The sequence below is a fragment of the Vipera berus genome, assembly GCF_964194415.1.
Source record: "Vipera berus genome assembly, chromosome: 3".
Lineage (NCBI taxonomy): Eukaryota > Metazoa > Chordata > Lepidosauria > Squamata > Viperidae > Vipera > Vipera berus.
In genome coordinates, this window is record NC_138204.1 from 54,813,295 (window position 1) to 54,826,352 (window position 13,058).

Consider the following 13,058-nt stretch of genomic DNA (forward strand, 5'->3'; position numbering starts at 1 on the left):
ACTCTGGTATCTTCCCCAAATATTCCAGCATGTGTCTCTAAACCTAAAGAAGGATGAAACCATCAATACTTTTAATCCAGTTAAGAATTATCAAACTAGTCTGAAAGAAAGGCAACAAAAAGCATCTGTTTGATATTTGTGTGTGAATTATATTGTGCTCAGGATCAAGTAGAAACATCTGCCATTCCACAGCACATCCATAACCAGGGAGGTTCAAGTCCAATATGTGTTCATGGCTATATGCCAATATTGTGTATGGAGCTGGGTTCAAAATGTCATTTCATTTCCAATCCCTATCGGGAACGGCTCTTAATTTTCTGCCTCATCTTTTTGCCAGGCCTCTTCTGAAAAGAGAGGGGGAAAAATATAGAATTCATTAGGTTTAGGTTTTAGGTTTTTAGGTTTTATTAAATTTTTATACCGCCCTTCTCCCGAGGGACTCAGGGCGGTGAACAGGGCATATCATAAAACTACAAAAATACAAAAGTTAAAAAAAGAATTAAATTATTGCCCAAAGTAAAAACAATAAAAATATATACAAATATTAAAACCCTAAATAACTCCCCATCAGGCCAGGCCAGCCTGTTCAAACAAATGGGTCTTTAACCCGCGCCGGAAGGAGCGGAGATCCGGTGCCATCCGGAGCTCAACCGGCAGTTGATTCCACAGAGCCGGGGCGCCCACAGAGAAGGCCCTCCCCCTGGGGGCCGCCAGCCGACATTCTCTGACTGGAGGCACCCTGAGGAGGCCCTCTCTGTGGGAACGCACAGGGCGGAGGGGAGTCGACGCCGGCAGCAGGTGGTCCCCGAGGTATTCCGGACCCATGCCATGTAAGGACTTAAAAACCATCACTAAGACCTTGAACCTCACCCGGAAGACAACTGGTAACCAATGTAGCTCGCAGAGCAAAGGTGTAACATGGGAGTACCGGGAAACTCCCAAGACAACTCTCGCGGCCGCATTCTGTACCAGTTGGAGCCTCCGAGTGGTCTTCAAGGGAAGCCCCATGTAGAGAGCATTGCAATAGTCAAGACGAGAGGTCACGAGCGCATGAGTGACCGTACACAGGGCATCCCGGTCTAGATAGGGCCGCAACTGCCGCACCAGGCGAACCTGTGCGAAAGCCCCCCTGGTCACGGCTACTACATGATCTTCTAAGATAAGCCGTGCATCCAGGAGGACTCCCAAGTTGCGAGCCCTATCTACGGGGGGTAAAGACTCACCCCCCATAGAAAGTGATGGAACATTTTGAATGTCCCGGGATGCCGGAATGTACAGCCACTCAGTCTTGTCAGGGTTGAGTTGAAGTCTGTTCCTCCCCATCCAGACCCGAACCGCCTCCAGGCAATGGGACATCACAGCGAGGGCATCACTGGGGTGGTTTGGGGTCGAAATGAAAAGTTGGGTATCATCAGCATATTGATGATACCCAACTCCAAAACCACGAATGATCTCACCCAGCGGTTTCATGTAGATGTTGAACAGGAGAGGCGAGAGAACCGACCCCTGAGGAACTCCACAAACGAGAGACCTAGGGGCCGATCTCTGCCCCCCTGCCAACACCGACTGCGAACGTCCCAGGAAATAGGAGGAGAACCACCGTAGAACCGTGCCTCCCACTCCCAATCCCCTGAGACGCCGCAGCAGGATACCATGGTCGATGGTATCGAAAGCCGCCGAGGGGTCTAATAGGACTAGGACAGAGGAATATCCCCTATCCCGGGCCCTCCAGAGATCATTCACCAGAGCGACCAATGCCGTCTCCGTGCTGTACCCGGGCCTGAAACCCGATTGGTACGGGTCCAGATAATCCGCTTCATCCAGGACCAGAGGGAGCTGATGCGCCACCACACTCTCAACAACCTTCGCAAGAAAGCGAAGGTTGGAGACTGGACGAAAGTTGTTCAACACAGCTGGGTCCAAGGCAGGCTTCTTGAGGAGAGGTCTCACCACCGCCTCCTTCAAGACGGTGGGGAAATTACCCTCACTCAAAGAAGCAGATATAACCGCCTGGAACCAGCCTCGTGTCCTCTCCCTAGCTGCATAAACCAGCCAGGAAGGGCACGGATCCAATAAACATGTGGTGGAGCTCAACCTCCCCATAATCCTGTCCACTTCATCAGGGGTCACAGAATCAAACTCCTCCCAGATAACATTGACAAGACCGCCCGTGTCCTGGTCGTCAGACTCTGCCCAGCTGGAGTCCAAACCGGTCCGAATCCGAGCGATTTTATCCGACAGATGTTGACCAAACTCCTCGGCACGACCCTGCAAGGGATCCTCCCTCACCTCCTGATTAAGGAGGGAGCGAGTCACCCTAAACAGGGCGGCCGGGCGATTATCTGCGGACGCGATGAGGGCAGAGAAGTAATTACACCTCGCTGCCCTCATCGCTGCGAGATAAGACCTAATATAGGTTCTTAACCGCAACCGGTCGGATTCGGATCGGCTGGACCTCCAGCAGCTCTCTAGGCCCCGTTTCCGACGCTTCATCTCCCGGAGCTCCGCAGAAAACCATGGAGCTCGATGGGATCTGCACCGGGTCAGGGGCCGCAAGGGTACAACTCGGTCCAGTGCCTCAGTGGCTGCCCTTTCCCAGGCTTCCAGTAAGGCATCCGCCGAGTTGTGAGCGACGGAGGCAGGTGGGGATCCCAGCGCTGCCTGGAACCCGTCAGGGTCCATTAAGCACCTGGGGCGGTACCATCTAGTTGGTTCCGCATCCCCACGGTGGGGGGTGGCAAGACGGAAGACCAGCCGCAGGAGGTGATGATCGGTCCATGACAGGGGCATAATAAATGGAGAGCCCCCACCAAGATCATCCAACCACCGTCCAGATAAAAAAACCAAGTCAAGGGTGTGGCCTCCCTCATGAGTTGGTTCAGAAATTACCTGCGTCAGGTCCATGGCCGTCATGGAAGCCATGAACTCCCGGGCTAACTCAGATAACCCTCCCAGGGATGGTAGATTGAAGTCACCCAAAACCAGAAGTTTGGGGAACTCAATCACCAAACCGGAGAGGACATCGAGTAGCTCGGGCAGGGCTGCCGCTGTGTGACTAGGCGAAACGTACACCAGCAGCAAGCCCAGCTGCGCCCCCGAACCAAACCTCAAAAAGAGAGACTCACACCCGACTATCTGAGGAACGGTGGTCTCCCGCGGACATAAGGTCTCCCTAATAACTACCGCCACTCCCCCGCCCCTACCTTGAGCCCGAGGCCGGTGTAGCGCTCGGAAACCTGGTGGGCAAAGGTCAACCAAAGGGACCCCACCCTCTGGACCCAACCAGGTCTCGGTGATACAAGCCAGGTCCGCATGCTCACCCTCCACCAAATCCCGCACAAGGGGAGCCTTATTAACCACGGACCTGGCATTCAGGTACACCAGCCGGAGCTCAGGAGGCTGCACATCATCACTCCCGGCATCTCGGGGAAGAATCAGAGGGTCGGAGCGCCTCACCGCTTGTAAACAGCGGAGACGGCCCTCCCGGTAACGATACGGCCCTCTGTCCATACACCTGCTGCCATACCCCAGTGTCGTGGGAATCGGTAATCCCACGACCCGCTCCCGAGCCCCAGATGTAACCACAACCCGCTCCCCCCGAACGCCATCGGACCCAGGCCTGGCCTGCAACACGGTTGTATGGCCACCCCCCATAGTCAGACAACCACCACCCACCACCCCTCTCCCTAACCCCCTAAAAAATTTCACTAAAAAATTAACCAGGGGCCTCTTGTTAAATTTATATCGAGAGCCCCTGGCCTTACCCGGCCATCTCTCAGGGTCCCAATAATTGGGCCCTTCATCGAGACTGGGAGTAGCAAAGAAGGCGGGACGCACCCAGGAGAGGGGGGCACCCCTGAGGGCGAGCAAGTCCGTATCGGAATATCGGTACATTAGTCTTATCAGCACAGTCACACATGATCCTACAGTGATCCAACTGTAGCACGTAATAAACCAGCTGGAACTTACTTTGGCACCCCTTTTTCCCGCTTTACCAGTTCCCTTGTTGTGGACTTTGCTAGCACGGAAGCTGGACACATCATTATAGCTTTCCTTGGTGTTCCATTTGGACCCTTTCTTCCTGCCACCAAAGCCGAATTTTTGATTCTTGTAGCGTCTTTTTGCATTTGGTCTGAAAGAAAAGATAACGTGTCAGTCATGACTAGGTACTTGTTCCTACAAATTCAAAAAAATTACAGATACTTTGGCCCATATATGTTCTGGTTCTTGTTGTTTTTTCAAAATAGCCAGATATTACACTTTCTGCCAGGGTCTATTTCAATAAGCATTCCTCTTAATCTAGCAAAAAGACTACTCAATCTGTATTCAAGATCATTTTGTAAATGCTAGATGTCAGCACCTGATTTAAATTTTCTCCATATGTACAAGTAGCAACAGAATTAAGTTCTGCTTTATAAGACAGTTCTTGCATTTTGGGAATGCAAGTCTCAAATGTTCATATTTATGATATAATCCCTTTCAGCTGACTTTACAAATGCTCACTCCTTTGTTTCATTCAGTTATTCAGGCTTCTGAAAACAGTCCTTTAAAAGACACTTTTTAAAAATCTTGAAAAGCGAGTAGTGACAGTCAATCAGTCTGACAATCACTGACAATCCCCCAAATAAAGAAATTGCACCACAGAAAGTATAACATCTCTTAGTGGATCAACCTTTGATCTTAGTTGTGTGTGCATGCTTTAGATCAAGAAGAGACTGGACAGCCATTTGTTTGTCCAGGTATAGACTCTCCTGTTAGTGCAGGGAGTTGGACTCGATGACCTCCAAAATCCCTTCCAACTCTTCTCTTCTTCTAATTCTCTTCTCTTCTTATACAAAGGACTCAAATTCAGAACAAAGATGCACTTTAGTCTTACCCCTTCTTTATTGGCTGCCTCTCTGTTCCTTCTTTCTTCTTCTGAGGCTCTGATGATTTGTCACCTTCCAGAAATTCCAGCTTGTCCAAGAGACCTTACATGAAAGAAAGAATAAGTGAGAGGCTACAGCCTTCTGGCACTTTTAACCCTTGGACCCCAAAGTTCTATAATATTTTATGTATGCCGAACCAAATTTAAAGAAAGTCATTCTACAGTTAACATAAAGAAATGTTTACTTTTACAAAGTTCAAAAATACACCAAATCACCGAATGATGTACATCAGGCTTGTTGAATCTACTATGACCTTACTGGATCCCCAAATCTATAAACCAGAAAATGTGTATAACAGTACTTTGAGGTGAGTTTCTCTAAATCTGATACTTTGTTTTCAATTAGTAAACTGATTATTCACAAAATAGCCACTCTTCTGTCTTCAAATTTTCTTTATTTCAGCTGTCTATGTGAAAAGGTCAGTTGAGGGATGCAACTATTAAGCAATCCTTACAGAGCCACTGAAATCTGTCAGCGGATACAATGCACATTCTACATTCTCTTTTGTAGTGAATCAACAGAATGGAGAAAAGGCAAAAAGAGAAAGTCTGCAGAAAAGCAGAAGTCAAAGAAAAACTATGAATAGAAGCAAAAGACCGTAGCTGACAATGGGAGATCCCTTATCAGCAAACATCGTTCCTGGCTGTTCAGTTGTAGATATAAAACTTACAAAAAGGCACATGTTACCAACATATTGTTGGTCCTGTTTCAGCCATAGCAGACTATTTACTGGCATAACAAGCCTTTATTAGGCAGCTGATACTGAAATTCATGTTTTCTTGTTATCACAGCTTCTTATTCCTTTTCTAAAATTGAGGAGAAAGAGGTGCGGAGGAAGTGACTCACCCTTCTGATATTTTTTGACCGCATTCAACATTGTGGATTTCTCTTTCTGTCTCTTCTGCAACACGTCAATTTGAACCTATCAACAAGAAATCAAAAATGAGCCTTGAACTTTTCCAAAAATTTCCAGTTTTATAGCTACATATGGTTCTCATACAACCTGTGAGGAATCCTGTCAGTTGACTGAAAATCTTCCAAGCAAAAAAGTTTATTCAATTGGTGAATTGAAGTGGTTTTTGTCAACCAATTGCAAGTGTACTCCTTACCTGCTTGCCATATTTTCTTAGGGCACGGAGTTGTTTGGCCCTTTCAGACTTTTCCATTGCTTCTTTTTTGCTCTTCAGCTTTTCACGAATCTAATGCAAAAAATTGGTATTTTTATTACAGAAACATTATTAAATATTATGCATTATGACTTAAAATTAATAATCCAATATATTGTGAAAACTGAATAAATATTTCTTATAGATCTACGTTTCCTATTTTTTTCAGTACATATTCACTTGTTTTATTTTAGACATTCAATGGCATAAATAACCCTAACTATAAAATTCTACAACATTTCCATATGAAGCTGTTCTGCGTATATAGACAATGGAAAGATAAGTAGAAGATTAAAAATTATGGAATCAATAAAAGACCAAAAGGTACAAGATTAATTTTAATATTGATACTAAGGATTCAGCATTAAATGTTAACCATATACTATATACTTCCATAGAAGTAATATAATCTAGTAACTTATTCTATATGTTCTAAAAAGAAAATTAGAGAAATAGAAATATGTATCTAATAGTAAATTCCTATTAATGTTCTATGCTAAAAGAATAAGCATCAATCTCAAAATAACTAAACAACCAATAGAGGCCTAGGTCCTATTGATCCCATATCTTTTATCAAGAATGAGTGAAGGAAGAGCACTGCAGGACAGCAAGGTATTAGGCCTTCTATATCATAGGACTTTTAGCTGAACAACTTATGCTACGGTATACAACTTTGACTATAAGTTTATGAAGATTAGGAGGCTTAATGTTCCTCTTGTCAATCATGTAAACATACCACATTAATTCCCATTTCTACATTCCTGTGCAACCTTTGAAACCAGTGTCATCAAAATTCTCTCCACAAGTTTCTCTCCAACAGAGCAACACGCATTAATAATGACAGCTAGCAGAGGTGTGAAATTGAAGACCTATAAATCTTACTTTTTGCATCTGCTGATCAGATTTTGCCATCTCTGCAAAATAATCATCAGGCCGCCTTGTAGGGATTTTAAGCTGATGTAACCGAGGTAATGCTTCCAGAAAAGAGGCTTGCGCTTGATGATAACTGGGGAAATCAGAACCAATATTACTATCTCTAATAAATGGCTAAATATTCCAAAAATTGCAGGATTCGTGACCTGCTATTAAGCATACACTTCACTAAAATCAAAAATACCTAGTCTAGTTGCCCTTTCAAGCTGAAATCATTACTGCTATGGAGCACTCAATAGTAAGCTTTTTAATATGTACTATCAAACAATTGCAGCTATACAAATAGTGTTAATATGCTAGTAAGTTGTTACATTTGTGCAGTGGGAAGTAAAAGAACTGATATTAATATCATAGCAACATATAGCTTACACATAGTGCGGTGGACCAGTTAACACACAACACTAAGCTATATTGCCTTTTGTTTCTTATGTGATATAAGAATCCATTCATTATGCTCTATGTAGACCTGCCTTAGCACTTCATGTGAACTCACATTGTGTCATTTATTGTGCATGAGAATGAAAAAAGGCTGCATATAAGACTCACAACACAAGATAAACTTCTGCTTCGTATACTAAGACTTACAAGCTCATTTCTCTTTTAAAGTCATCTTCAGGATCAATAGCATTCTTTTCAACTGTGTTCTTAGAAGCCGCACTGGTGACATTTGTTTCAAGGGGAGAGGTAACATCAAGCCTTTCGACCCAGGACAGATTTCTTTGGAATTCAGACAAACACCGTTTCAATCCATCCTAGGGAGATGATATTAATTCTATATTGCCTTAATGCTTAGACATTTCTCCTTATCAGTTAATATGTTATCCAAACTATCATTCAGAATGGTTGCAGCTGATACTCATTTTAAAGCAAGCAACAAGATTTTGCATTAAAAGAATAATTTCTCGCAAAAAGCCAGATTCCAGCTACATCAGACAAAACATCCAACATTTAAACATGCTATCCAAATGAATGTCAGGTATTCTGGGTTTAAGATCTTCCTAACGAAGATCTACATAGACAGCTTAATGCTTTGTTACACAGACTGCATAACCTAAGCTGCTCCATAAGTCGCTCTTCATATTATTGTATGTTCATAATATATCAGTCCAAAAATACTAACTTTATAAATGGAGTGCTTTACTTGCCAACATTTCTAACATTTTTTTTCAGAAACCAAGGAACTGATCAACGACACCTAATTTAAAAGGTTGGACCCAGCTAGCTGTCAGATATATAGACCAAACCTTTGAATACAAAAATGGGCCACCACCGCGCTGCAAGGCACAAAAACAACCGCCACGGAAACGGGGCACTACGCCACGCAAGAATGGGGCAGGCTAGTATCACATGGGTGCTAGCCTCACCCCATTTGCGGCACATGTGTGCTCACAGCCCCATGCACACACGTGCACGCGCACATGTGTAAAATGCTTCCCGCTCCCGTTCCCTCCAGTCTGCCAACCGAGAAAGGTTGGTGGCCTCTGTATTAAAAGGCTGTTTAAAAATGCAAGGTAAATGTTGAGTTGTTCAAAAAAAAAAAACAAGCAAAAAAATTCAAACAACTGATATCACAGTACTTACCACATTATTAAGGGCTTTTGGTCGTCCCTCCAACACAATATTTAAGCCTGGTTTCAATGAACCTTTAGCTAATGCTTCCTGAAGCTACATTGAAAAAGGTAATATTCATGTTAACACATTACAAAATCAATACATACAAATATAAAATAACTGATCTCACTGATAAGAGAAGCGAGCATGTGACATCAAAGCACATAAATGAGCACACACGGGAAAAGAATCATCTGTTCAGTGATTTCTAAGCTGCAGCATTTATCCTAATGCCACATGAGCACTTCTGGTTCAGTTTAGATGCTACTACGTATCGCACTGTGCAATTCTTAGTGTCATTAGACACAATTGACACAATTCTTAGTGTCAATTCTTAATACTGTCATTAATCCAGTTAGTATGTCAACCTAAAGTCACTATACTTTCAGGCACAGCCCGTTAGCCTATTTGGGATAACAGACTGTTTTAATTATTACTAAGATAATACAGCCTCATCAAGATACAACAATTGGTCAACCTTGTCTGGCCTCAGACCCTAAAAAGGGTAAGATTGCAGGGAGACAATCAAGGAATTCTATGATTGCAGGTACATTCCTAAAGAAAGACAATGGCAAACTACTTCTACACCCCTTCATGGTTGAGTTTATCTAGTCATCAAGTGTTAAATTCCAATCAAGGATATCCTTATCTTAATACAATATAGCAAGTCACAATGATACAAAAATGGAAACATATGCATAGTTACATCACAGCACAATTACCACCCTTACACACAATACTTGCATACCAATGTCTAAGTGTCAATTATCTCCCTTACAGATATCTCTACCTTTATAATATAAACACTATTTGAATATTTGAAATACCTTGTATAATTAAGTAGTATTATTTTTCGATTTAAGTAAGTGCATATCTTTGATTACAGGGCAGCTACAAGTAATCTAAAGGAGCTATACATCTTAAGATCATTGAAATTTTATATAACTATCCTAGACTAATCAAAACAGAATAACAGAGTTGAAATGGACTCTGGAGGTTTTCTAGTCTAACCCCCCGCTCAGGCAGGAAATCCTATACCATTTCAGGCAAACTGTTGTCCAATATCTTCTTAAAAACCTCCAAAGCACTGCTCCAAAACAGCAGTACTCCGTATCAGTCTATGCATTTATCAATTCACATAAGATCATTTCAAATTCAGCTTAAATGTTAGTTTCATACGTATAGTTTATACACTACTAGAATATTGGGGTATTTCTCAGGTGCCAAACATACCTCTTGATCTGCTACAACAGATTCTTCAGAATCAGAGGATAATGATAATTCTTGCTCCACAGCTATGGGTGGCATCTTAGACTGCTTTTTGAGATGTTTGGATTTTGCCTCCAAGCTATATCAAAATCAAGAGAATAATCAGACAACATACTGCAAATTCAAGACCATGGAACAAATTCAGAATTGGGCTGCTAAATTTATCCTTCCCTCAGCAACGCACATACAATGTTAATCCTCTATTAATTTAGGAGCTATTATGCATCAATGTTTAAAACTAATTTATACGTGAAAAGCAACATGAATGTCAATTTAATCTGGAAACTCTTTTTGTAATACAATTCGGGACATGTCCGGTTACCACATTTGACACCTGGACTCTTTTTAAAATAAGGATTCTACACTCTTTAACTATAATTATGCTTTATCAAACAGATCTCTAGGCTAATCTAAAACCCGATTTAATAGTTAAAAATAAGTTTTGAAAATTACTAAAGTGTTTAACTATCATGACTTTGCTTTATATTTCTTTTAACACCCCCCTCTTGGAATAATTACTTCATCTTAAATGCAAAGATATTCTATATAACACCGGTATTTTGTAATTTCCATCTTTTTTGATTTTAAAATAAACAGAATACAAAACCTGATCAGCTACAGCCTATTGAATGTGCAATTACCCCCCCCCCGCTCTCCAATTATTAATTTTGCATTAAATCGAATCTCAAATTCCTTCCACCTTCCATTCCCCGGAAAACGCTCCACAAACTATCTGCTTAAGAAATTCGGCGCGGTCCCCATTTTAGATTAGCTATGATCAATAGTTTTATGTCCGTGAGCTTTAGATATTTCTTTTAAAATTTCTAAATGGGTGCTACTCACTTTTATCAACCTGTCCCCCCCCCCGCTTCAATTACCCTTAACCCGAAAGCCCCTCCAGCCATCCACCTTCTGATTCACCACGAGGAATCGTAAAACGGGACTTCCGGTTACCGTGGCTGGTTCATCCATTTCCGGTTCCGCTTCGCCAAATTGTTAGCCTTGTCCCAGGGACGCTGTCTCCATGGCAACCCCTTCCCTTTCCCTCGCACTCAGCGCGGCGGCGCATCTTCGGACTCTTGAGCGGGCAGGGCTGAGGCAACGACTGGGGTTCTGAGGGAAAATTCTGGGCAGTTGTTAGCAATTTTTGAAAACGGATCGGAGAGGCCAGCGAACAGAAGGAGCTAGACCGCCGAGAGGAGCCCCATCTCAGGGAGGCTGTCTGTGAAGGGAAAGACCCGGCCGGGAAACGCGGGAGCCACTCAATTCCGCCCAATACATCCACTCCCGTTTGTGCCTCCTCTTTCTAACAACAGCTTCCTGATTTCAATCGCCATGTCCGTGATTGTGGCTCAGGCTCTCCACATCTTTGGGTTCCAGTCCCGAGTAGCAAATAACATTTGTTTTTTTGATGAACAGATAATAGTGTACTCCGCGGGAAATAGCTGTGTGAAATACCACATAGAGCAGAAATGGCAGAAGTTCATCCCAGGTAAATTAGCGTTCCCCCCTTTCTCTCTTATCTAATTTCTGATCCCTTGCTTACAAGAAGGGGAAAGTGAGATCCTCTCTACACCCTTAAAACTGTTTCTCTTGACTACAATACCCCTACAAAGAGATGTAATGGTTCTTATAGATTGTTGATTGGTCTCTCTTCACTGGCAGGATGCTACTGCTACTGCTAAGCTTGTAAGCCGCCCTGAGTCTTCGGAGAAGGGCGGGATATAAATGGAATTTAAAAAAAAAACAGGTAGTCCTCGATTTACAACAGTTCATTTAGTGATCGTTCAGAGTTACTATGGCACTGAAAAATGTGACCTATGACCACTTTTCACAGTTGCGACCTTTGACACTTCCCTATGATCATGTTATCAAAATTCAGATGCTTGGCTACTGGTTCCTATTTATGACCGTTGCAGTGTCCTGGGGTCATGTGATGCATCTTTTGCAAATTTCTGACAAAGTCAACGGGGAAGCCAGATTCACTTTGCAACCGGGTTACTAACTTTATCAATTGCAGTGATTCATTTAATAACTGTGGCAAGAAAGGTCATAAAATGGGGCAAAACGCACTTAACAAATGTCTTACTTAGCAACAGAAATTTTGGGCTCAGTTGTCATAAGTCGAGGATTATCTGTATTTACAAGCTCATAAACTAGCGAATTTGAAAACTTTGAAACTATGTACGGCATTAAGTCCAAAGTTAGTTGGTGTGAGAGGAAGTGACTGACCTAAAGTCACCCAGGGAGCTTCCATGGATGAGAATAGATTACAACCTGGGACTCCAACATCCTGATTCAACACATTAATCATTCTGGCTCTCATAAGTAGCAGCACATTGAGATAAGAACATTTTGGGGGGAAGAAAGCTATTTTACATTATTCATTCTTTCCAAATGTGAGATACAAAGTTTGTTTTCACTACTCTGTTCTTTTATCATTGGGGCTGATAAACAAAATACAATAGTCTCTTTGTCTTTTACAATATACTTTCCAGGTTAAATAAAATATAAGCACTATGAACTTCCAGTTTACTTTTTACTTGTTTACTAGGCTTTGGCTTTTCTTCAATGTCCTCAGGATTGGATGCTTTTGCTTCTGTTTACTGTCACATATGAATAATTGTTTATTGAAAATAGTTACATTATTGAACCTTATATTTAAATTAATATAGTTCAATACTGTAAAACTAGCCACAGCTGTTAGATCTGTACAGAATTATGATTATAGGAGTTTAAAACCTATGTGAATTATTGTGAATATGCCAAGAAGGACAGGGGAAATAGTTTGAGGCTAAGCTGATTGAATTCACTGGAATAATGTGAATTGCAAGGCATTAGAGTTAAATCTAAATCAGGGGTGTCAAACTGCCGGCCCGCGGGCTGGATGCATCATAGCGAAACCGCACCTACCCCATTGCCGGCAATGGCAAAAAAGTCGCGATATGTCGCGACACGTCACGTGACGTTGCGAGTTTGACACCCCTGATCTAAATGAAGCAGTAACTTTCATTATCACAATTAAATATGAGCCAGTGATGAGCAAGTAAATCAAGAATTCTGTCGACAATTTCCTCTCTATGTCTATTACAATGCAGAGCTGGCATTTAAGCATTTTATGGATTTCTTATAGATTACTTAATTGCATTAT

General features: G+C 42.4%; 2 protein-coding genes across 5 annotated transcripts in view; one reads left to right on the forward strand and one right to left on the reverse strand.

Moving 5' to 3' along the window:
• Positions 1-127: 127 nt before the first annotated feature.
• Positions 128-10,850, reverse strand: EBNA1BP2 (EBNA1 binding protein 2). Of its 4 annotated transcripts, none has more exons than XM_081324532.1 (10): positions 10,786-10,850; positions 9,872-9,986; positions 8,609-8,692; positions 7,613-7,779; positions 6,977-7,100; positions 6,038-6,127; positions 5,775-5,850; positions 4,877-4,970; positions 3,970-4,132; positions 128-344 (listed from the first exon to the last, which is right to left on the reverse strand). In XM_081324532.1, exons 2-10 carry the CDS (start codon positions 9,944-9,946, stop codon positions 294-296), a joined length of 924 nt encoding a protein of 307 aa, XP_081180658.1. In that variant the 5' UTR covers positions 9,947-9,986; positions 10,786-10,850; the 3' UTR covers positions 128-293. The 4 variants fall into 4 exon arrangements, with proteins under 4 accessions (XP_081180658.1, XP_081180661.1, XP_081180659.1 ...); XM_081324535.1 differs by having other exon boundaries at positions 10,817-10,837; XM_081324533.1 differs by having other exon boundaries at positions 10,751-10,811.
• A 392-nt stretch (positions 10,851-11,242) lies between these two features.
• The window catches only part of CFAP57 (cilia and flagella associated protein 57), a gene marked incomplete at its 5' end in the record, with an annotated part of 31,790 nt that continues 29,974 nt past the window's right edge, over positions 11,243-13,058 (forward strand). The window contains one exon of the mRNA XM_081324762.1: positions 11,243-11,399. Coding sequence (XP_081180888.1) covers positions 11,243-11,399 — 157 coding nt within the window. The remainder of the gene's footprint in view (positions 11,400-13,058) is intronic.

Bases quoted from the DNA above. Each gene is read 5' to 3' on its own strand.
- EBNA1BP2 (XM_081324532.1), bottom strand. From the start codon at position 9,946: ATGCCACCCATAGCTGTGGAGCAAGAATTATCATTATCCTCTGATTCT. The intron at 7,780-8,608 runs GTAAGTACTGTG...TCATCTCCCTAG, and splicing joins CAAAAGCCCTTAATAATGTG to GATGGATTGAAACGGTGTTT. The intron at 4,971-5,774 runs GTGAGTCACTTC...CTTTCATGTAAG, and splicing joins GGTCAAAAAATATCAGAAGG to GTCTCTTGGACAAGCTGGAA.